The 23,190-nt window shown below is 48.7% G+C and overlaps 9 protein-coding genes across 9 annotated transcripts; 5 read left to right on the forward strand and 4 right to left on the reverse strand.

The window, feature by feature from the left end:
* Positions 1–594, forward strand: LHYA1_G006868 (putative mitochondrial carrier protein; the record flags this gene model as incomplete). Its single annotated transcript, XM_031151801.1, has 1 exon — positions 1–594. A coding segment is annotated over one exon (594 nt), but the record flags the coding sequence as incomplete, so codon positions are not given.
* A 329-nt stretch (positions 595–923) lies between these two features.
* On the reverse strand, positions 924–3,643 carry RINT1 (RAD50-interacting protein; the record flags this gene model as incomplete). The annotated part of the gene is made up of 6 exons (XM_031151802.1): positions 924–1,364; positions 1,413–1,459; positions 1,504–1,792; positions 1,845–2,627; positions 2,675–3,337; positions 3,395–3,643. Coding segments are annotated over 6 exons (2,472 nt in total), but the record flags the coding sequence as incomplete, so codon positions are not given.
* A 268-nt stretch (positions 3,644–3,911) lies between these two features.
* Positions 3,912–6,805, forward strand: adl1 (DNA ligase; the record flags this gene model as incomplete). Its single annotated transcript, XM_031151803.1, has 4 exons — positions 3,912–4,592; positions 4,730–5,092; positions 5,144–6,502; positions 6,566–6,805. The coding sequence occupies 4 exons, from the start codon at positions 3,912–3,914 to the stop codon at positions 6,803–6,805; spliced, it is 2,643 nt and encodes an 880-aa protein (XP_031003457.1).
* Positions 6,806–7,348: 543 nt separating this feature from the next.
* Positions 7,349–8,401, reverse strand: LHYA1_G006871 (uncharacterized protein; the record flags this gene model as incomplete). Its single annotated transcript, XM_031151804.1, has 2 exons — positions 7,349–8,276; positions 8,334–8,401. 2 exons carry the CDS (start codon positions 8,399–8,401, stop codon positions 7,349–7,351), a joined length of 996 nt encoding a protein of 331 aa, XP_031003456.1.
* A 795-nt stretch (positions 8,402–9,196) lies between these two features.
* On the reverse strand, positions 9,197–12,013 carry LHYA1_G006872 (uncharacterized protein; the record flags this gene model as incomplete). The annotated part of the gene is made up of 2 exons (XM_031151805.1): positions 9,197–11,678; positions 11,784–12,013. The coding sequence occupies 2 exons, from the start codon at positions 12,011–12,013 to the stop codon at positions 9,197–9,199; spliced, it is 2,712 nt and encodes a 903-aa protein (XP_031003455.1).
* Positions 12,014–12,683: 670 nt separating this feature from the next.
* Positions 12,684–15,588, forward strand: LHYA1_G006873 (uncharacterized protein; the record flags this gene model as incomplete). The annotated part of the gene is made up of 3 exons (XM_031151806.1): positions 12,684–12,770; positions 12,823–13,206; positions 13,255–15,588. The coding sequence occupies 3 exons, from the start codon at positions 12,684–12,686 to the stop codon at positions 15,586–15,588; spliced, it is 2,805 nt and encodes a 934-aa protein (XP_031003454.1).
* Positions 15,589–16,369: 781 nt separating this feature from the next.
* pep2 (Vacuolar protease) lies at positions 16,370–17,683 on the forward strand (the record flags this gene model as incomplete). Its single annotated transcript, XM_031151807.1, has 3 exons — positions 16,370–16,625; positions 16,683–17,512; positions 17,567–17,683. 3 exons carry the CDS (start codon positions 16,370–16,372, stop codon positions 17,681–17,683), a joined length of 1,203 nt encoding a protein of 400 aa, XP_031003453.1.
* Positions 17,684–19,436: 1,753 nt separating this feature from the next.
* On the forward strand, positions 19,437–21,055 carry nop56 (Nucleolar protein; the record flags this gene model as incomplete). The annotated part of the gene is made up of 3 exons (XM_031151808.1): positions 19,437–19,606; positions 19,664–20,783; positions 20,834–21,055. The coding sequence occupies 3 exons, from the start codon at positions 19,437–19,439 to the stop codon at positions 21,053–21,055; spliced, it is 1,512 nt and encodes a 503-aa protein (XP_031003452.1).
* Positions 21,056–21,415: 360 nt separating this feature from the next.
* Positions 21,416–22,829, reverse strand: VPS4 (Vacuolar protein sorting-associated protein; the record flags this gene model as incomplete). Its single annotated transcript, XM_031151809.1, has 3 exons — positions 21,416–21,637; positions 21,689–22,134; positions 22,217–22,829. 3 exons carry the CDS (start codon positions 22,827–22,829, stop codon positions 21,416–21,418), a joined length of 1,281 nt encoding a protein of 426 aa, XP_031003451.1.
* Positions 22,830–23,190: the final 361 nt, after the last annotated feature.

The raw sequence follows: 23,190 nt of genomic DNA on the forward strand, positions 1-23,190 counted from the left end.
CCCCTAGACGCAGGTCTCTCCTACGGCCAGTACTACGCCGCGGGCGCGTTTGCCGGAGTTGCCAACTCGGTCATCTCAGGCCCTATCGAACATGTGCGTATCAGGCTGCAGACGCAACCGCACGGTGCGGGCCGGCTGTATAGCGGGCCGCTGGACTGCGTGAGGAAGCTGAGTGCGCATGAGGGTGTGTTGCGGGGCCTGTATCGCGGGGAGGCGGTGACTGTGCTGAGGGAAGCGCAGGCGTACGGGATGTGGTTCCTGGCGTTTGAGTATATGATGAATGCGGACGCGGCGCGGAACCGGGTTGAGCGCAAGGAGATTGCGAGCTGGAAGATTGCGTTTTATGGCGGGCTGGCGGGCGAGGCGTTGTGGTTGGGCAGCTATCCGTTTGATGTGGTCAAGAGCAAGATGCAGAGTGATGGCTTTGGGGCGGGCATGAGGTACAAGGGCATGAGGGATTGCTTTCGCCAGACTTATAGGGCTGAGGGGCTTAGGGGCTTTTGGAAGGGTATTGCGCCGACGCTTTTGAGGGCTATGCCGGTTAGTGCGGGGACGTTTGCCGTGGTGGAGATGACGATGAGGGCTATTAGTTAGTGGTGAGGGATGAGGGGGTTGCTGATTGTGAGAACATTCAACATATAGATCGTACTTCGCAAGAACGGCCGAAGGAGATAATGGACGATGGATCGTCCACAGAGAAACAAAAGGACTCCAAATTTGAGGAGAATTCGACAAAATTCCACCAATTATATAGTTTCTCAAGGGTATTGGTTACAGATATGCCTGCAAAATCATGCACTTCAAACCAAGCTGTCCACTCTGCATCTCGCTCTTCCCCAGGTCATGATTCATAGAATAATCGCTAGTGGATATAAAAGCCACGCTCATTATTGTAGATTTTTAGAGTCCCATAGGCTGGGACACTAAAAACCTGGTTCTGAGGATGCGACTGCCTCAATCCGATTCTGCATAATCTTCCTCGCCTCCAGACTGGTCAACCTCGTAAGGCCCAACTGCTCAAAAACCTCATCGTACTGTGCTCCCGAACATACTTTTTCATAGACTTCCTTCAGAGACATCCCCCCCTCGGCTGCTTCAAGCGGAACGTTCAGTAATGTAACACCATCCTTCAACTTCGGCATACTCAGAGCCGACGTGGCCCCTCTGGAAGTAGAATCGACTACACTTTGAATGGCGTCAATGTCTCCCATTAACCTTGCAGCACCGAGGGTTGTGAAGCTTTGCTTTAGGAGAACTTCTTGGAAAAGGAGATCTTGCAGTGTGTCGAAGCATTCGCGCCAGATGCGGCGATATGCTGCATAGGATATTGTATCTCTGAGAAATATTGAATTTTCTTTTAGGGTCTGAAGCAAAGTCAGTATATGGATGTTGATTGATGCTAGCGAACTTACCTGGAGTGGTTGATCCAACTCGGCTGTTATGGTTATTGAAGCTGTGCCTGTGGTTAGTAAGTGTCCTAAAGGGTTTATTATGATCACTTACGAGATGTTGATACCTCGCCGATTGTGGTCCATTCTGGTTTGGTAAGATAAGCTTTGAACGAGTTTGGTAGGGCATATTTCATCGCTTGAGTGATGAGATCCTCTGTCCGACTTGCGAGGCGCTGGTAGGCTGCTATAGTAACATCAAATACGGAGCCTTCTTCCGTTGAGCCGACAGCATTAGAGGTACAGTCTTTGACTTCATTATAGCTCATCGAGCCAACAAGCCTGTCGGTTGTGCTAGTGACCTTGGCTCTCTCTTGCAGCACCTCCCATAGGTCTACGAAGAACTGAAGAAACAGTCAATAACTATTTCGGATCACTTGGGAAGCTAAACTTTACCTCATCATTAATCATTTCCTTCAGCTTTGCAATGATATGATCCGCGCTGCCATAAACTCTGCATAGGCTTTCTAGTCCACCAACGCCTTCAAGTCTCGCACGCTCCTCTCTCGTAACACCATGCAGAGTACGACCAACAGTTGTAGTTACAGACATGTAACGTTCTAATGAATCAGCTAGTCGTCCCAGATATTGATCGAGGATCTCCGCTTGTATGGTTATTAAGAATCGCACTTTATGGGAGAACCTGCGCAACTTGTTATACTGCTCGGTGACGGATTGGAGAAGGTCTGCAACTTTCGTTGCACCATGCGTAGTTTTGGTCTTTCCCGAGGAGGCACTGTCGTAGTCGATTTGCCCACTGTCCTCAGACTGGATAATCTCTCGGTATCTCTCAAGAGCAAACTCCTTCTCGACTTGCGACCACCGATCGAACCATGTGTCTAGAACATCCCAGAGTAGCCCTTTCCATCCACAGTCAATGTTTCCTCCATCATAATTAAACCTGGACCTCACAGCGTCGTCAAAAAGCATCAGTTGATGTATGAACTTGCTTAAATGACGAGGCTCATTGGATATTTCAAGAAGAAGCAAGTCGACTTTCTCCTTCACTACTGGTAGCATTGCAGTGATAAACGCAGCGATAGAGTTTACGTGTAAGCTGTTACCTGCTAATTTACTGCCCCTGAAGTGAGCAGCGAGTACAGGAGTTACATTTTCGCGCAGGAAGTCCTCCCATTTTGAAACAGTTCCGAGGAACCATTCAAAAAAGTAAGACCCAAGCTAAAAATTGTCAGCAGAAGTCTTGAAATATTTGGTTGGGGCATTACATGTTTCGTCTGAGCTGTATCTCTATTACCGAAAAAATGATACCGAAATTGTAGAACAAAGTTCCTACAAAGGACCTCCATAGGAAGAAGTACAATAGGCTCCCGGGCAGCCAAAATCTCGGGCGATTGTAAATCCAAGAGTCTCTCAAAGCAATCGCTCCACTCTCTTGTGAGCTCAGGAGCATTCTCTGGCCAATTCGATGCTTTGAGTATAGCTTCGAATTCATCCGTCATTATCCTCTTCATATCTACCCATAATCGCTTTGTCGTATTTTGTACGTGCCTGACCAAGTGTGGTGCTGCTCCTTCTGCCAGGCCTTGTAGTTCGACCAAGCTTAAAGCAAGCTCCTTCAGATGAATGTACGGCCTCAAAGCTTCCTTGGGGTGCGCAGGAAGATGTGATCTGGCGTCCTTTGCCAAATCGTCGACTTCTTGTAGCATTTCCACGTAAGAATTAGCCAGCTCAACCTTTCGGAGCTTCTCCATAGGACCCCGCAAACGGTTCGCAGCTTCTTCGGGTGTATGCGCATTTGTCACTATCATGAGTCGTTTTTGGACACTGGCTTGCTGACGATCGAACTCTTGAGTCTGCTGGAGCATTGTGGAGTTATAGTTCGCGGAGCTCTGTCTGGCTTCCTGCAGCTTGGATTTGGCATCTTGAAGCTATTGGGATAATTAGAACTTGATACGCAAAGATTTTAAATCTAAGAAACGACCAACCTGCTTTTCCAGCTGCTTCTTCTGCAGGTCGATATTTTCTAAGAGGCTTTTGAGATTGCTAAAGTCGGTACTCGTCTGGATTTTGTCGTTGAGATAGTCTTCTAATCTGACATCTTTTTCTAACGTTGGATTGATTCGTCCGGAATCGAGAAGCACCGCCAGAGGGCTTTTATCCCTGGTCCCAGACGAGGAAGGCATGGTATTGTGTGAATGCTTGTACGGTGAGTGGTGTGGTGTTGAAAGTACTGACTGTATTGTACAGCTGTTTTCTTGCTTTGGACGGGATCAGCAGCCAAATTTTGGCGAGCGCGTCCAAACGCGACTCCCCCGGATTTCTATGACGGCATCAGGACTCAGGAGTTTGACCAAAGATGGCCAGCACCCAAACCACCACACTGTGAAGATATGATCTAAGAATGTCACAGAAGGTGTATTTGCGACGAAATAAACTTACTAATATGAGGGCTATGAAATATTTGTGAAAGGTATCCGGCTGCTCCTCTTCTACAACTTCAGTATGGCGAGTCCTGCAAAGAAACGAAAGCTCAACAGCGATTCTAAATCCTCTCCCGCTTCTCGAAATCTCGATTACTTCTTTGGCAAGCAGAGACAGGCTGTCCCCTCTCGTCTTGCGAAGGATGCAGAGCAGGAAGTCGGTGGAACGGTCGATTCTTCCACTTTGACAGACGAAGAGTTGGCAAGGAAGTTACAAGCAGAATGGGACCAGGAAGCTGCCGGCAGAAGTTCAGCAGATCACGAATCTAGGAATTCGGGTTTCGGAGAAGGATCAAATTCTACAAGTGTATCAGCTGAGGTAGAAAAGGACCCGGTGGAGGAGACTGCCCTGAATGGTAACGTTGGTGAAGTTAACGGTTCTGACAGGGGCTCTGCAGATGTCAAACCTGTACTAGATTCCAAGAGCAAGAATACTCTCTCACTGCAGGCTACAGGCTCGGCGGAAGATACCATCACTTCAAACATACCATTCGATGAAAGTCCATTGACATTCGAGCCTGCGAAATACATAAAAGATCTACAAGGACATTGGGCAGCCGAAGGAGGCAATGCATCCTACGCTCTTCTCACAAGATGCTTTGTGTTGGTCAATAGTACACAGAGCAGGATTAAGATTGTAGATACGCTGGTTAATTTGCTGAGGATCATTATCGAAGGGGATCCAAATAGTCTCTTACCAACTGTACGTTCCAATATATCACTTGTTATACAGCATGTCTCAACGTCTAGAAATACGCCCCATCCTAATTTCCCCAGTAAAGTCTTTTTATTGAGACTGAATATCACTTGTAATATAATCTGACTCAAGAAATACAATAGGTCTGGCTGGCTACCAACGCTATCTCTCCGCCTTACATATCTTTAGAGCTTGGACTTGGAGGATCTGCAATATCCAAAGCCCTCAAGAATGTTTGCGGCCTGGATAGCAAGTCCCTCAAAGCCCTGTACGATAAAGTGGGTGATGCTGGCGACGTTGCATTTGAGGCCAAGAAGAAGCAGAGCTTCACCCTACGGAAGCCAAAGCCTCTTACAATCCAAGGGGTCTATCAGTCGTTGGTGAAGATTGCTAGCACTCAAGGCACGGGAAGTGGCGAGATCAAACAACGGATTGTGGATCGTTTGCTGCAAGACGCGAGAGGGCCTGAAGAAAGTCGATATGTTGTCCGGACTCTTTGCCAGCATGTGAGTGATGATCATCTTGGACATGGCACATGAAATCTAACGGAAAATCAGCTACGCATTGGAGCCGTCAAAACTACAATGTTGATTGCATTGTCCCGAGCATTCCTTCTGTCCAAACCTTCTGGCGCCGACTTCCCTGTTAAGACACGAACAGAACTTGCGGGTCTCAAGAAAGAGGCCCTTGCCGATGTCTGGTCAAAAGCAGAAGAAGTTGTAAAGGCTTGCTTTGCCAAAAGACCAAACTACAACGATTTGATACCAGTGCTTCTCGAAATCGGCGTTTGCGATGAGCTTCTAGTTAGATGTGGGCTGGCTTTGCATATTCCTTTGAGACCCATGCTAGGAAGCATTACTAGAGACTTATCTGAAATGCTCACAAAGCTCCAGGGCCGTGACTTCAGTTGCGAATACAAGTACGATGGCCAGCGTGCTCAAGTGCATTGTGACTCTGAAGGTAAAGTCTCGATATTCTCTCGGCACCTGGAGCTCATGACCGATAAATACCCTGATTTGGTGGCCATGATACCAAAGATTCGAGGAGATGGAGTCTCGAGTTTCATCATGGAGGGCGAAGTTGTGGCCGTTGATCAAGAGTCTGGAGACCTGAAGACTTTCCAAACGCTTGCCAACCGCGCAAGGAAAGACGTAGCAATCGGCAGCGTCAGGGTGAACGTATGTCTGTTTGCTTTCGACCTCATGTACCTGAATGGAGAGCCTTTGCTTGACCGTCCATTTCGAGAGCGCCGCGAATTACTCCGCAGCTTGTTCACGGAAGTTCCAAACCAGTTTACATGGGTAAAAAGCATCGACGCAACATCCCAAGACTCCGAAACAGTCCTCGAATTCTTCAAGAGCGCAACAGACGTCAAATGCGAAGGCATCATGGTCAAAATCCTCGACAACCTCCCGAACACCAAATTAACAGACGAACCCGACGAGAACCCCGAAATCAAAGAATCAGCACCCGATCCACCAGCAAGACCAAGCAAAGGGAAGAAGAAAGCCAATGCCAAAGCTAAAGCCTCCGAAAAAGAACCCGAAAAGAAAACCCGTCGCAAAGCTCTCCTCTCCACCTACGAACCCGACAAACGCCTCGACTCCTGGCTCAAAGTAAAGAAAGACTACAGCACCACCTTTGACACCCTAGATTTAATCCCCATCGCTGGGTGGCATGGCCAAGGCCGGAAATCAAAATGGTGGTCGCCGATCTTACTCGCTGTGCGCAATGAGGAGACCGGGTCCCTAGAGGCGGTTTGTAAATGTATTTCCGGGTTTACAGATACGTTCTATAAAGCGAACAAGGAGTTCTACGAGGAGGGAAGCGAGCATGTGCTAGGGGGAAAGCCAAGTTACGTTGACTACGAGGGGGGACATCCGGATGTGTGGTTTGAACCGCAGGAGGTATGGGAGGTTTGTCGCCCTTTCTTTTCCAGGTCATGAAGGAAGAAAAACTTGAAGCTGATGTGATAGTAGATGGCATTTGCGGATATAACGCTTAGTCCGGTCTACACTGCGGCAATCGGCCTCGTGAGTGATGAGCGGGGATTGAGTCTGAGATTCCCACGGTTCTTGAAGAAAAGGGATGATAAGAGTATTGATGAGGCGAGCACGAGCGAGTTTCTGGCAGGGTTGTGGAGGAAGCAGGAGGAGAAGGTTCCGGGTGCTGTGAAGGAGGTGAAGGATGAAGCGGGGGTCGATGAGGATGTGCTTTGATCTGGGATTATTTGCCAGTGTATCGACCGTGGAAATGGAATCTATCAGAACATGCCTATTTATTGGGCCCTAGTGCGTGAGAATCTGCAGTATTACATTTCAACAATTTTTTGTTACGCCCTTGTCATTGCCTGAATAATTGTGAAATAAACGGTGACGAATAAGTCGGAATAACCAAGGGCGAGCTATTAAGGGGGCACAAGGCTCTTTTGCAACAAGACGCATGCCTCAGGGGAGTAGACACCACTTAGCCTTTGCACCATATCAAGATGAAGGGAAGCAAGTAGTGTTTGGAAGTTCGACTGATCAATTGTCAAGTGGAAGCAAGCGTAGGTAGGCTATTAGCGCAGTATTTCAAGAAAACAACAAACCTGCACTTGAACAAGAAATGGTGTAACAAATAAGAAAGGTGATCTACTGAAAGAAGTAAATACTACTTAGTCATAGAAGTTTCACAACAGAACCTCTCTATGGTATCAATATATTGGTCCCCATTCCCCACCACATAACGCCAATTCCAAACCCCCAGACCGCTTTACCGCTTTACTTTTTCTCTTCAAAATAGAACTTCCCAAGTCCGGCCTCATCTGGACTGCCAAGTGGCGGTCTGCGTCCCTCGCCTCCATCAAGCCTATCCCTCACAATGCGTTCCGCCGTCTCAACCCCCGCTCCTGATCCCCTACTTGCAGGCACAGGAACACCTCGCCCATCTCTAGCAGCTGTATCTACATACCCAGCCGTATCATCCGCCAACCCATCAATCATCCTCGCCTCGCGTCGCTGCTGCTCAGCCGTCATACTCGTCGCAGCACTGGCCGGCGTCGCGGGACCCGAGGTATTCTGCCACTGACTAGCCAGCGCACTCTTGCCTACTGCCGGACTGGTCGCCAAGTCTCTTCTATTATAAATAGGACCTGAGACCGTGCTGCCTGCACCTTCGCCAAACCCGACGAGAGATGTGTTGTCGCTCATGCCGTCTCCGTCGCGGTCCATGTCCTCGTCCATGGCAGAAGCCGAGAAACGATCTGCTTCCATGTCACGGTAATTGGTATCCATGCTCATCTCGTCGTCATCGCCCTCTGTCTGGCCCTTGGCGCTGCTGCTTGCCCAGGTCGTGGTCCTGCCACCAATAGAACCTGTAGCAGATGCCGAGCCTACAGTCGACATCTTGGTTGTATAGACGGGATTGCCGTTCTGGTCAAAGTAACCGGGGATTTGGCCCTGTCCTGCGTTTTGTCCTGCTACTCCTCCAGCAACGAGATTGGGGTTTGGAGGGCGTGCGGTGGAAACGCGCTCGAGGCCTGCGAGGCGCGAGATGCGATCGGCGCGCTCGGCTTCGAGGGTGTTGCTGGACGGGGTGTGGTGGTGGCCGCCATAGCCTGGGTGCGGGAGGGAGGTGCCACGGTGGCCGTCTTTGATTGCAGTGGTTGAGAGGGCAGAGAGGGAAGTTGTGGTCGAGTTGGGGGTGCCACTTGAGAATATGATGTTAGCCTAGGATGGGAAGGAGGGGTCATTAGGGAAGACTCACGGTGCTTCAGTTGGTGTGTCGGGGTAGGATGGAGGTTCTGGCATATCGATGAGAGTCGGGTGGGCCATAATGATTAATTGTAGTTTAGGATGGACGTGGATTGTGCTAGTGAAAGTACGATCAGGATTTCTTGGACGAGTTGTAGAGGCGGTGGGGTGAAGCTGAAACTTGTACTGTGCTGTAGGGCTGAGAGGCTGCAAGCAAGGAGGTTTCAAGCTTGGCGGTACTTGTCGTATTTGTTTGAAAGAGCAGTTACAATGTTGCTTCTTTCGAGTGCTGGAGATTCGTCAATGGAAAGTAGCTTTGCTTATCTCATATGCAAGAAGTACCGGTGCTTGTATATATATATATAGAAATAAGTCCTCATCCTCTCCTCTTTCCCCTTGGTTAAATTGTGGGGGTCCTTTCTGGTGACGTCCGCCAAGCCCACCTTTATAGGCTGTCGAGGTACCTCAAGGTACCACCCCACCTACCTACCTAGGTACAGACACTGGAGCTGACGAGAGAAGGAGCAAGGGCTTGTCTGGACTTTACGAATTTTACTTTTCAACATACGTACCTTACGCATCCAAGTGCTGGCTTACAGAACAAGCAAGTCTCAACAATCACTGCAATTCAAGATGCAAAGGAACCACTTTGCCATTAATACTTCTATTTTGGTGTACAAGATACAGTAGATCTAACAGCCACGCCGTAATTACCACCATCTATGGTTGCAAGCAGCTCAATTCAGCTCGATGTCCACGGACAAATCACGAGTAAGACGCCAGGGTTGTAATGTTACCCTACTGAAACCTCCATCCATTCCACTGTAATGACGCCAATTTATCCAGTCTGCCCCCAACTCCAAGAATACATGCACTTTAAAGACCTGCCGCGACCGCACTGCTACCGTTGATTTGTGGCGTGGGAGTTGATGGAGAACGAGCATCAGAACCATTATTGATTACTGTCTGCGCAGCCTGGGCCGCATGCCTCGCTTGCTGTTGATTTGCCAATTGCGCTCGTTGACGTTCCAGCATCAATTGCTGCTGTTCTTGACTCATGAATGTGCTATACCCAGTTGTTTGGCGGGGCTGGCTATACTGGGCTGGGGTCGCCTGCGGGGTGCTCCCATTGCTAACTTGGTTTTGGAGATACGATTGCCGGTTTTGAGCTATGCCAGGCGTAGGCGTCGAATGCCCCGAATAAGCTGGATGAGCTTGTGCGTGATTTGTTTGGGAATTTTGAGCGAACATTTGGTTGGGGGGCGAGTTCTGACGGGGAATCTGGGAACCATTGGCGAAACGGTGATAGTCCAACCCATTTTGGCCTTGGGCTTGGGCTTGATGTGGATATGTCGGCTGAGATGGGTATCGACCATTCATCGATGCAGGTGGTGCACTTTGAGGAACACCTTGGTAGCCCTGGGCAGCTGGACGCATATACGGTTGTGCATTGGGAGTCATATATTGAGCACCGTTCGTCTGCGGATATTGATGTTGAACAGGCCGAGGAGCCGGTTGCTGGAAACTAGGCGTCCCATATCCTTGCGGTCGATAGGCCGCGGGTGCGGTTGGTCGCGGAGCCTGGTAAGGTACTTGCCCAGTAGAGGGTGCTCTTGGCAAAGTTGGTGGTGCTCGGACTGGTGTCGATGTGCCGCCGCCATAATACTGGTGAGTAGCAGCAGCTGGAGGTCGAGACGCAGAATATTGGTTGCCGTACAAAGCGGAAGGACTGCCACGATGAAGAGACGAAGTCGACGGCCGAGGTGCAGTCACCGAAGTGGCCGGAGCTTTGGCCCTTCCTTGTTCATCCTCCTCCAAGACGCCCCTGTAATCATCCAAATAGACCTCAATCTTAGTGCTGATGTTTAGATCTGCCAATTGGTCGCCATTAAGTTTAGCCACAGCATAGGGAGGCAGACTTTGGATCATCATTTTCAACTGAGCCCTGATGATCTCGTAGGTGTTCTGTTCTGAATCGGTAGGTTTCGTAGGTGTCCCAAGCGTCGAAGTGTCGGGAGCAGAGAGAAGGCCTGCTGGACGATTTGACGGATTCAAGGACATGTGTCGCTTTCGTTGAAAGGAAGATAAAGTCTCCAGTAATTCGGAAATACCCTCAAGAATTTCATCGACGCTCTTCTCCTCAAAAGATTTCTCATAACGAGCCTCTACAGGAAGTAGTGTTGGATCCACAATATCGCTTTCCCAAGTCTCGGCCAACTTTTCGAACTCCTTCAACTCCTCGTCTTCTTCAACAAGGGGCCTAGCCTTCGATTCTGTTCCCGTGACTGAATCAATATTTGCCTCATTTTCGATCAGTCGCTCGTAATTCCTTTGTCCTACTTGCTGCCACCAGATTCTATCGATTACGCCTGTTGGTGCCACTGCCGCAGAATCATCCTTCGTAGGGGCAAATCCGGAGTAGACACTTCGGAAAACAGCGTCTAGCTTTGCAGCCTCGGACTCTGCCGGCTCAACATCCAGTTGTGGAGCTTTCGCACCCCCAAGACTCATAGCTCGATCTCGTTGCTTCTTCTTGCCACTTTGTGGTGGGGAAGACGCGTTGCTGTAGTCAAGCCAGACACCAGGGGTAATATTTTGTGTGAAATAGGTTCCTGTTCTCCGCTGTGGGTCTGCTGCAGCGGGTTGGTACCAGCCGACTGTCGATGATCGAGTGTTCGCAACTTTAGATGGCTTAGGAGGTTGTAATGAGGGCACATTCGGTGGCGTTGGAAAGGCATCGCCAAGTGTATTACGCTTGCTGTCCTCTACTAAATTATTGAATGGTATAGAGACAATGTCTGTTGTTGAGATGCCGGCGGGAAGCGGCGCTCGACGGAGAGTCTGTACTAGTTCACTCTTCTCTCCATTAGCATCTTCCGCCTGGAAACTGGAAAATAATTGTTTCGGTCCTGGCGCATTCCCATAAAGAGTCAAGACCGTCTTGGTATTTGTAGGCCCAACATTGATCTCCGTGCTTGCTTTCACACCCAGACTAGCATTCGAGGAAAATGCGGCACCGTTCACTCTGGAAGCAGCAGAAAACGCTTCTTCTCTAGCAACTAACTCATGGGCTCTTTTTTTGAACGCGGAAGCCTTCGTCGAAAGCTCGGACTGCGATTGTTCATCGTGTGCAACATCATTTGGCATTTGCAGCTTCTCCTTGACAGCAGATACTGCAATATCAATATCCTTCAGGACATCGTCAAGACCGGTATAGACATTCGATGAGACAAGTGTGAGGATGGAACTTGAAGATTGCATTTCAGAGCCATCTTCAGCTTTGTGCCGCTTGGCTTGAGGCTCAGAAGATTCGCGACGGGGAAGTGGTTGGGATAAAATCGATGGGACAATATCGTGTCTGTCTTTATGATCAGCGGTTGTAGATGAATAGGGTGTCAAAAGGGAGAGGGGGGGTTGATGGCAAGGCTACGGCTGTATTGTGTTTGTTGAATTGCTGACTTACGCTTTTAGCACATCTACCAAGTCTCGAACAAGAGATTGCGATTCTTCGATGGATAGGGCCATTTGGCCGATGTCCTTTGAGTCACTAACGCTGTTTACATTGTTTTGAGCTTCGATGCTCTCGTCGCGCTTTCGCTTTGCTGAGAGTAGAATGGCCTCGTTGTTAGGAGACAAGGTTTCGGCTTCGGCTTGTTGTGGTGGGGGGCTTAAAACCCCATTAACAGAAGCCATGGCAAATGGATTAGGTTATGCTGGCTTCAGTACGCAGCGCAGCTGTTCTGAGCGGCGCGCGCGATCTCAGAAGGGTTCGCGATGGAATGTGTGACGGGGCGCGAGATGGATGTGCGGGCGGTGCGGGCAGTATCTGGGCAACGGCAAAGTGTCGGCATGTGCTGTGAGAGTTCTGAGATTCAGAAGAGGAGGCCAGCAACATTCATTCCAGGATTTCGAATTGCCTCTTGGACGAAGTGAATTATGCAATGCCGGTGCTCTTCCTCTGCCTCCTGAAGCTTCACCTTCCCTCACGTCTGCATTTCCTGAAAAGACGCTAGTGTTAGCCGAGACGCGCTAAATCTAACTAGCCTAGTCTAGTCTAGTCTTGTAAGATACGTACCTTCCCTTCTTTTACTGCCGCTCGTTGCCGCATTGCTGGTACACCAGGACTTTTGTCACCGAAAGCTGGAGTGTGTATGCTTGATCTCTTTCAGGATACTTATTCTTTCTGCTCACTCTCTTCGCATTAGACAACACCAGTCAATCTTACACCCTTTTTGAATCAGAGGCATTGTTGCCCAACCTGGATCAGAATTTACTTATGCGAATTTGTGCAAGAAATGCCATGCACTTTTTCCCCTAAGCATTTTCTGGACCACAGACATTCTTGGACAGTATGAACGAATGAATGCACTTGCGTCGATACTTCTCGAGATTGGGCAATCCCTTCCAGCGGGGCCCCTCCAGCTCCCTAGATCCTGCATATATCCAGATTGTAAGTGCAACCAAGGCATATGGATCGCAGTCCTGCTGATTTTCCCCTCTAGTTTACACCTCAATCTATTTCCTTGGTCCAAAAACGATGCTTTAATCCTATATCATCGCATGCTCCGGGTTCAGACATTACGGCTGGCAATGACGAAAAGCCAGGGCACAAGCCACACAGGTTTGGTCAACAAATAGCCCCAAAGAGTCGGGTTGTAAAGTATCGTCGATCGGCCTCTTCGAATGATTCTGTAATCTGCGACCGTTGGACCCCCAGGAAGGCCCTTAAGACGCAACACAATTCATCAGCAGCTCTCTCTTCCTTCCTAGGCATCAAAGACAAAGCCAAAAGACAAAGATATCTGAACCGCATCTGCCCAACTTTACCACTCATATCCTTGCAAGCCATACTCCTACACCATCTTCACCAGTCTACTACCTCAAATGTTTGTCCAATGATTCTGAAGTCTAGAACGAAGTTCTGACACATTTAGGCCCTAGAAACTTTCTCCGAAAGCAGTACCGACGATAGGATTATCACCCTTCGAGACCGCGGCTTCGATACTCACAATTTGGCAAGATGGGCTTGGATAGTTTCTGGGGACGGACCAGACGCTATGATGCAGCGTTTTCTCTCGGACCCGGAAAATCAACCCATGTTTCTATTCTTGCAAATCCTACGGTTGGATCTCTTGGAGGTTCGTACTCTAGAGTCAGCTATAACATACGTTTGGGACAAGATTCTTGGCCGACCTCGAAATGACAAAATTTCAATGGCCGATGCTGAGACTGATACTGCCAACCCTTGGTCAGATGTAGCACCTTTCTCCACACATATTCATACGATCCATGCTGTGGAGCTAAATGATTCCACATTCATGTTAATCATAGCACGGCTCTTATGCCAAGCACGGCGGATATTCTCCCCAGCGATTCTCAGTATTACCCATATGCTCTGGCCATTCTTCTTCGCATCCTCAGACAGAAACTGTCGTGATCCTAGAAAGTTAGACGTACGTACGCATCGAAAGCTTTGCAAAGAATATAACTCCATCATTCATTTATTAGCCTTGCCGGCTTCAATCGAGCCCTTGAAGTCCATGGTTCATAACTGGAATGCTCAAAAGGTGCTTTTGGAGCAGGGTGGGCTATTTGAACCACCACTTTCGCTAGATGACGGCAGCTATAGAGCCGTTGCTCAGGTGTTGACTGCCTCCAAGAAGTCGGCGAGAGAATCAAGAGCTGTAAGTTTACGTTCTAGGAGCTGGCCCCCGTGGAGAGAAGCTCAGGATGGTATGGATGCTCAAAGCTTGAACGAAGAAAGCACGAGCAGAGTTATACTCGCATTAGCAAGGAAACAGGCCTCTGGATTCATACATGACAATTCACATGATCAAGCTCTGAGGATTCTGGGGGGGCAAGAACTCGATGGCACACCAACAATACACACCCGCAAAATATTGAAGACGAGGTATAGCCGTTCCAACGGTGGTCAACCTTCAAACGACACACATTCCTCGCAATGGGCGGCAAGAATCGAAGCGACCCGGGATATACGAGAAGCCTGGAGCGCCTTTATAACATACCAAGATCAAGGTTCTCGGCCAACACTTTCCGTGTACTTTGCAATGTTTGTAAAGATTACGTACGAGGATGCGAGAATTCTAGGAAACGCCAGTTCTTCGGTCCCAGGGGATGGCAAAGAAGTGCGGCCTGTTTCAGACGACAATATCAGCAATTACTACAGGTCGCGTCTTCAACCTCCAACTCTTGATGAACTCTACGACCAGATGATTGAGCAGGGGATCCGGCCAGCTGGGCAATGTTTGATCTTCCTCGTCCAGCATGCAAAATCCATAGAACGAGGAAATCGTATCATCCACGACAGTAAACTCTTAGATGAACGTTCGATGGCATGCTTGCTTGGTAATTATGATGTTGTCGAACGAACTTTGGCCGTCAGAAAATTTCCGAAGGCCCTTTTTTCAGCTTTTATATCACTAGTATGCCGCTTTGCTCCTCGAATCATCTGGAAAATGCCACTAGATCCAGATTTCAACGCGCAAGGCGAAGCGGCCAACAAACAACATACCATCATTGAGTCACGAACAGAGAAGATATTCCTCGACCCGCTACCTCATGCTGCCGAGCTCTTAAAGATGCGCCAGTCCACGTTCAGGCCGGAATGGTACGCGCTTTTCCGTGCCCTCGCACGACGCGGTGCGATTGTTTTTCGCGATCTAGCTGGGCATCCCAAGAATGACATTCTAGCCTGGCAGGTTCTTGCCGCTGGTCTGCGGGATTTCCATAAATGCGGACTTGAGCTAGATCCACGAGGGTTCCAGATTATTTGTGATGGCTTCGTTAAGGGGTTTGAAGCTACGAGTCACGTCGAGGGCCATGATGAGGTAGTGGCCTCACTTGCTATGCTCAAAGACGAGTTCCGGAAGTTATCTGGGAGCACTGAAGGTTCTTACCACCTCCCGAAGTTATTACATACTATACACGGAGTTCATCTTCATGCTTATGTGCGTGCCTTGGGTGTCGCTGGGGAATATGACGAGATAATTGCGGTCCTTGAATGGATGGTGAGAAATCATGAAGAATTGGATTTCGCCGCGCAGCAATCTCGCAATGGACCCAAGTTCTTGCGGATAACCATTGTTGCTATTAAAGTATTCTGTAGCGGCACTGATAAGGGAGAGGAAGCTCGAAAGCTGGTGGATAGCATTGAGCCGTGGGATGGATGGCCAGGGGACTACGAGGCGCAGAGATACTTGGAGCGTTGGCATGGACGGCAGCTGAGTGATGAGGGTGACCCGGAGTGATCTGCGGTGTCTTGAACGATTGCATCACATGAGCATGGGGTGTGAAGTGTATACTGAGTATGTACGGATAAATGCATGTAAAGTATTGTACATAAAGCTGTAAATAGATAGAGATGATGATACGTATAGGTACGCTTAGATTAAGGAGTTCCTGTGAGACCGAGTAAGAAGGAAAAATAGTAGAAAAGAGCTTATGCGTTGTCCCTGAATCCCACGTTTCCCTTGAAGTGAGGCTAGCATGCCTGGGCTTGGCGATCTGCCGTGCTGGTGGAGCATCAGGTTGAAGCAGAAGCAGAAGCAGAAGTCTTAATAACAATTTGACCTTTTTGAGATGAAGTATTTATATATTATATTTCAGGTACTCGTCCACACAATAAGACAAGACTTGACCTCGGATGAACATAGGTAGTAAGTATGTAGGTGTGGGCATGAGTGACTTTGACTCACTCTCTCACTACTCTGTTTCTCTTTCTGTACCTCGAAGCTCGGCAAGCTCTCCACTCCAAGGCTGCACTGCAGTCTGCATGAGCTCGTTAGCGCCACCCCGTCGTCATCACCTGTTCCCTTCTGTGCTGCCTATGTTGCCATGGTTGTTGCCCCCAAGCTACGCCACGACTAAGCTCCTCTTGCCTCCTCTTTCCATCTCTTATCAACAACCCCATCAATCAATCATTCCACCACGGGTTGCACATTTACATTGCCCATCATCACATCCACAACTCTTTTCCTTCCTTTTCTACTGCCTCATACTATTCCATTCCATTTCCTTTGAACCGCAATCATGAAAGGCGCCCTCTTCGCCGCAGCTTCGCTGCTCGGCTCTGTGAGCGCAGGCGTCCACAAGATGCCGCTGAAGAAGATCTCTCTATCAGAGCAACTGGCCGGCGCCAACATCGACACTCATGTCAAGCATCTCGGCCAGAAGTATATGGGCGTCCGTCCCCAGGCACACGAAGAGGAGATGTTCAAAGACACCTCCATCCACGCCGACAAGGGCCTCCACCCAGTGCCTGTCAGCAACTTCCTGAACGCCCAGTGTAAGTTGATCGGCCCATGAGTGGTTGCACATGTAAAGCTCTAACACTCAGCTCTAGACTTTTCAGAGATCACCATCGGTACGCCACCCCAGACCTTCAAGGTCGTTCTCGACACCGGAAGCTCCAACTTGTGGGTTCCATCCTCCGAGTGTGGCTCGATCGCCTGTTATCTTCACACAAAGTACGACTCGTCTTCCTCATCTACCTACAAGAAGAACGGTACCTCCTTCGAGATCCGATATGGCTCCGGAAGCCTTAGCGGATTCGTCTCCGAAGATGTTGTGACCATTGGAGACCTGAAGATCAAGGACCAAATCTTCGCTGAAGCTACCGAAGAGCCAGGTCTTGCCTTTGCATTCGGTCGTTTCGATGGTATCTTGGGTCTTGGATTTGACACCATCTCCGTAAACAAGATCCCTCCTCCATTCTACAGTATGATTGAGCAGGGTCTGTTGGACGACCCCGTATTCGCTTTCTACCTTGGAAATGCTGACAGTGAGGGCGACGAGTCCGAGGCTACCTTTGGTGGTATCAACAAGGATCACTACACTGGCAAGATCACCGAAATCCCCTTGAGACGCAAGGCCTACTGGGAAGTCGATCTCGATGCTATTAGTTTTGGTGACTCTACTGCTGAGCTCGAGAGCACTGGTGTCATACTTGACACCGGAACCTCCCTCATTGCTCTCCCATCGACTCTTGCCGAGCTTCTCAACAAGGAGATTGGTGCCAAGAAGGGCTATAACGGACAATACACCGTTGACTGCGCAAAGCGTGACAGCCTTCCAGACCTAACCTTCACCCTCAGCGGCTACAACTTCAGCATCACCCCATTCGACTACATTCTTGAAGTTCAAGGATCTTGCATCTCCAGCTTCATGGGAATGGTAAGTTCCTCCATTTCAAATCCATGGAAATAATGAGCTAACAATCATCCTTAGGACTTCCCTGAGCCCGTAGGCCCATTGGCTATTCTCGGTGACGCTTTCCTCCGAAAGTGGTACTCCGTTTACGATCTCGGCAAGGGTACCGTCGGTCTCGCTGCCGCCAAGGCATAAATCGCTTTACACGTGTAGAAAGACTCGCATGGGATACGGAGAAGTGGCACATTGAGATGGCGTTTCCTTACTCTGTATTCTAGCAACAAGAACTGGAAATATGTTCTTGTCCTATTTGCGTTCTGATCAGGATTCGAGCGGTAGATAATCCCTCCTGAAATAGTTCAGGGTTTCGTTTGTCACGTAGGTCCGTATACCAATGGAGCATTTCGACTGGATTTGTGTTTCGAGGCGGTTAAGTGAAACGTGACGAGCTGCCAATTCTGTATGCCCGTTCTAGTGAACTGTATGCCCAAGGGCTTCACATCTTAATAGCAAGAAGCTATGAAGCAACATTCTCAAGATGGTTATCATATCTATTGCTCATTAGATAGTCAACCTATCTCTCCCTTCCTTCCCTAATCAAACATGTAATAATCGCAAGTGCAGCGCAGTCAACAATCTTACTTCATCTTTAGACTCTTTTACTCGATTTTTTTTTTTTAAATGACGCTACATAAGAAGAACAGAAGATAGTGATAAACCCAAACTTTGGCAAGTTAGAAGCATTCCATCTTCTAAAAAAAAAACCACTGCGAAAGCTTTCAAAATTTAAAGTAAGTTAACATTTCACTACGATTCGTTGCTCGAAAAAAGGGAGTAAAGGCCATTTCTTCCTCGGCCTTACGCAGCAGCTGCGAAAACAAGTCCTTCTCCTCGGTGTTGAGCTTGAAGGCATCTTCAATCTTATCTCTTCCCCTAACGCACAGAATACCATCCACCCACATCTTTCCACGAAAGACTTTATTGAACTGTTGGAGAAAACGCCACTGGTCATGGCCCTCAGCATGTCGTAGCCATCGTGCTTTCTCGCACACATTTGTAAGGGGAAATCCCATGTTAAGGATCATCTTCATTTTCCAAACAGGTGATCCGCTTCTCACATGTGCATCCAATGCATTGCGTAGTATCTTCGGATTTCCTTGATGAGACACAAGAGATTGAAACCCTCCATCCTTGCATAAGGGACGAGTAAAGGCCACAGATAACTCCTTCAGACTGCCTTTACACGCCCACTCGGCCAATTTCAGAGCCCATTTTTCGTTGGGGTCAAATTCCTGTACATCCAATTGAAGGCACCGGAGGTGGCGACATAATTGAGAATCCAGATATTTCTTTGACATGTATGATTTCATTTCAGACATAGTGTCCAGGTGGAGGCCATTGCATTTCCAGAAAAGATCTTTGCATTCGGCATGGATCTGCTTGCATGTGTGAAGGATTGATCACTTGACTTTGAGTTCGTACACATATCGGCAGAGTTTCGGATCATATGGAACAATCCTGAAAACTGTTACCCACGCTTTTTCAGAGCGCATGGGAGGTGGATGGCGGTTGGTGAATAGCCCGACCCAGCCAGTAGGGCTTGAGAGGACGTATTTTCATATTTGATCTCAGACTTCTAGTGGAAGGACATCCAGTAGAGGAGAAGTCATAGTTAGTATGTAGTTGTATTTGAGTTATATTATTCCGTAATTTAATCTGGATTATGAGGAAGGACCTAGAGAAGTGGTAGTGATAGTGTAGTATAGTCTAGTCGGACCTAAAAGGGGAAGGCGGGGCGCTGGAAGGCTAGCCACTTTGGCTTTAGAGCAAACGACTAGCGCATCAAGTTTAATCGCACGAATTTTTTTTTAAAGAGCTTCGGTTTGCGAAACTTCGAGGGACATTAATATCACCACCACCACACGACACGAAAAGTGACCTCGACAAGATGGCCGCCGTGGATTATTTACTCCACGAGTCCGCAGTGGGCTATGCGATTTTTCAGGTTGTCCATCAGGCCGATACTATTGGTAATCGATTGAAGGAAGTTCAAGATGCGGGACAAGATCTTGCGAAGTTTGGAAAGATGGTTAAGGTTGTAGGCTTTGCGCCATACAGGTAATAATTATTCTGCCATCACGCATACCTGTAACCTAGAGCTAATGACATTCATAGAACTGCCGCTGAAGCTCTCGAGAATGTCAATCTGGTATCTGAAGGTGTCATGTCTGACTACCTTAGATCAGAGCTCGAATTGAATCTTCCAAAGCCCTCAAAGAAGAAGAAGATTGTTCTCGGTGTATCAGATAAGACATTAGCTGGAAGCATCAAAGCCTCATTCCCTGGCATCGAGTGCGAGACTGGTGATACGTCCGAGGTTGTTGGAGACTTGCTCCGCGGGTTACGGTTCCATGCTGGCAAACTACTTGTCAAGCTTCAAGAGGGGGACGTGGATAGAGCTCAATTGGGTCTTGGCCATGCATACTCGCGCGCGAAGGTAAAGTTCTCGGTCCAGAAGAACGACAACCACATCATCCAAGCTATTGCTACGTTGGACCACCTTGACAAGGCCGTCAATACCTTCTCCATGCGTGTCCGCGAATGGTACGGATGGCATTTTCCCGAACTTGTTCGAATCGTTTCCGACAACCACACTTACGCCAAACTTGCGCTCGCTATTGGTGACAAGCAGACTTTAACGCAAGACTCGTTACACGATATTGCTGCGCTGGTGAATGACGATGGAGATCTTGCACAAGCGGTGATCGATGCTGCCCGTGTTAGTATGGGACAAGCAATCTCAGATGCCGATATGGAGAATGTCTCGGCATTCGCAAACCGTGTGGTTAAGCTCGCCGAGTACCGAAAATCTCTATACCAATACCTCGTCGATAAGATGGCCATCGTTGCACCTAACCTGGCTACTCTGATCGGTGAAGTTGTTGCAGCACGATTAATCTCCCACGCCGGTTCCCTCACCAATCTCTCAAAATACCCCGCCTCCACAGTCCAAATTCTCGGCGCAGAGAAGGCTTTGTTCAGAGCGCTGAAGACCAAGGGCAACACCCCCAAATACGGATTGATCTACCACTCCAGCTTTATTGGACGAGCAGGTGCTAAGAATAAGGGCCGTATCTCGAGATTCTTGGCCAACAAGTGCAGTATCGCTAGTAGAATTGACAATTTCTCTGAAGACCCAAACACCAAGTTCGGTGAGGCGTTGAGGAAGCAGGTCGAAGAGAGATTAGATTTCTACGCTACAGGCACAGCGCCAACGAAGAACGAGGACGCTATGGTATGTTTTCTCACACGTGACTCTGAAGCTTTTACTGACCCCCATAACAGAGATCAGCTATGGATGCAGTCCTAGGCGACATCCAAATCGATGACATCCCAATGACTGATGCCGCGCCCCAATCCGAGAAGAAAGAGAAAAAATCCAAGGACAAGAAGGATAAGGATAGCAAGAAGGACAAGAAACGGAGACACAGCGAAGTCAACGGCGACGAGGAGGCAGTCGAGAAAAAGAAGAAAAAGAAGAGCAAGAAGGAATCGTCTTCGGACTAAGCTGCATCATGCTGTTGGCTGCTAAATGATTCCCTTTTGTGTACATCTGGACGGAGCTGAGGCGCGTGGTTGACTATTTGTGCTTGTCTGAATAACTTGCGGCGTTGTGGATATTCATGCTAGGGGAAAATGGGACCCAAAAACATTCTTCTGCTGTGCATACGGCGCATTGGAATAGCTAGATACTTGAAATAGTTACTTGCAATGCGGTTGTTGTACGCACTTCTCTGAATTGTTTTGTTTTGCGCTACTATACTTTATATGTGATATGCGCTCGTATGCTTCTTGAATAATGATCCAGTGTAACTCCGGTACCAACGCCATGCTACCTCCCCTGGTGCCCTTCACTGATTATTCTTACTATACGCCCTCACTGCCAAACTCCTTCGTCCACTCCTCGCTTCGCTTGATATCCTCACCTGATACAGTAGGCCGAGCGCTCTTTACTGCTTTGACGAAGTCTTTTATTTGCAACGGTGGCTCGAGGAGTTTGTCGGAATCTACTTCCGTCCAGGACATTTCCATTGCTCCATCGTCACCGGGTGAGCACGGTGTGAGCTTTTCTTGGCCGTCGTCCATAACCTAGGCTTCTTGTCAACTATGATGTATCTCCCTTGAGCATCTGGAACTTACCTTCTTGTAATGCGTAGCCATCTGGATTAACCGCACGGGTTGCATGAGCGCATCTTGGACAGCAATACTAATATCACTGCCTGAGTATCCCTCACTCAGATCTCCCAATTTCTTGTAATCCGCTTTGGTCAAATCACACGGTGTCGTACCCACTGCAAGCTCGAACATAGTCTGTCGTGCAGCACTATCGGGTAACGAGATGTGCACGCGTCTTTGAAAACGTCTACGGATGGCTGCGTCTAGTTGCCATGGAATATTTGTTGCGCCTAGAACGAGCACGCCTTTGCTGTCTCGGCCTACTCCGTCCATTTGCACCAGCATTTCCGTCTTGATACGTCGCGAGGCCTCGGATTCTCCTTCTCCTCTAGGTCCACACAGGGCGTCTATTTCGTCGATGAAGATAATGGAGGGTTTGTTCTCTCGCGCCATGGCGAATAGCTGTTTTACTAGTCTATACAAAACACGTCAGAAGAGCTTGGGGGTTTCCAGGGCGAGATACTAACCTTTCTGACTCTCCCATCCACTTACTGACCAAATCCGAACTGCTAACACTAAAGAATGTACTGTTTGCCTCCGTAGCAACTGCCTTGGCCAAATAACTTTTACCCGTACCCGGTGGCCCATAGAGCAAAATTCCCTTCCAGGGTTGTCTCTTGCCTGTAAAAAGATGTGGGAATTTGATAGGCAGCACAACAGCTTCTTTCAGCGCTTCCTTGGCCCCCTCAAGCCCAGCAACGTCCTCCCACCTGACATTCGGCTTATCTTGCAAAATCGCACCTGCAAGAGCATTCCGTAGTTTTTTGCTATCAGCATCTACCTCTTCGCCCTCCTTTCCATCCTCTCCTTTCCCCCCTCCACCAGTACTACTGCCATTCGAGCCCACCATACTTGGTTTTTTCCGCTTGCCGTCCGCTTCTGAAAGGTGATTCTTTAGCTTCTCTGCTCGCTCCATGTATTCGCCTGCCTTGGCCCTTATCATCTCCTTTGACTTGGCGTTCTTCTCCCACTTTAGCGCTAGCATGAACAACTCGAGGGACTGGTAGTATAGTTGGTAGGCTTTGTCATATTCGGCGGCTGTATCTGCTTCGATTGCCTTCTTGACCACGTCTATGGCCCGGCCAAGGAAGTCGGTATTCGACATGTTCGGGTTGGGGCGTTTGGACTTGGGGGAAGTTGTCGGAGCTACCAGGAGGCAGAAAGGATCGCAGGCTTGATTCTCGTGGGCAGGAGGTCTCCCTAGTGAAAGATTCGCAGGTTCACAAGGTTTCAACTCTTTGGGCGGTTATATCTGCGTTGTTTGGGTGTAGATGATAGGCACTGGAAACTGCCAGAGGGGCAGGTCTTCAGGATCTCAGCGCGCGCAGTCCGTTTGGCGCAGTTATATTGACGCGCAACTACAGCTCAAGAGACAGAGATTATCTCTGGGGAATCGCAATAACAGAATCTCTATTGTCTTGCAAGGTTGTCAGGGTGGAGGTTGTTTATGACGAACCAGCTTCGGT

This window comes from Lachnellula hyalina, assembly GCF_007821495.1.
Source record: "Lachnellula hyalina strain CBS 185.66 chromosome Unknown contig00122, whole genome shotgun sequence".
Lineage (NCBI taxonomy): Eukaryota > Fungi > Ascomycota > Leotiomycetes > Helotiales > Lachnaceae > Lachnellula > Lachnellula hyalina.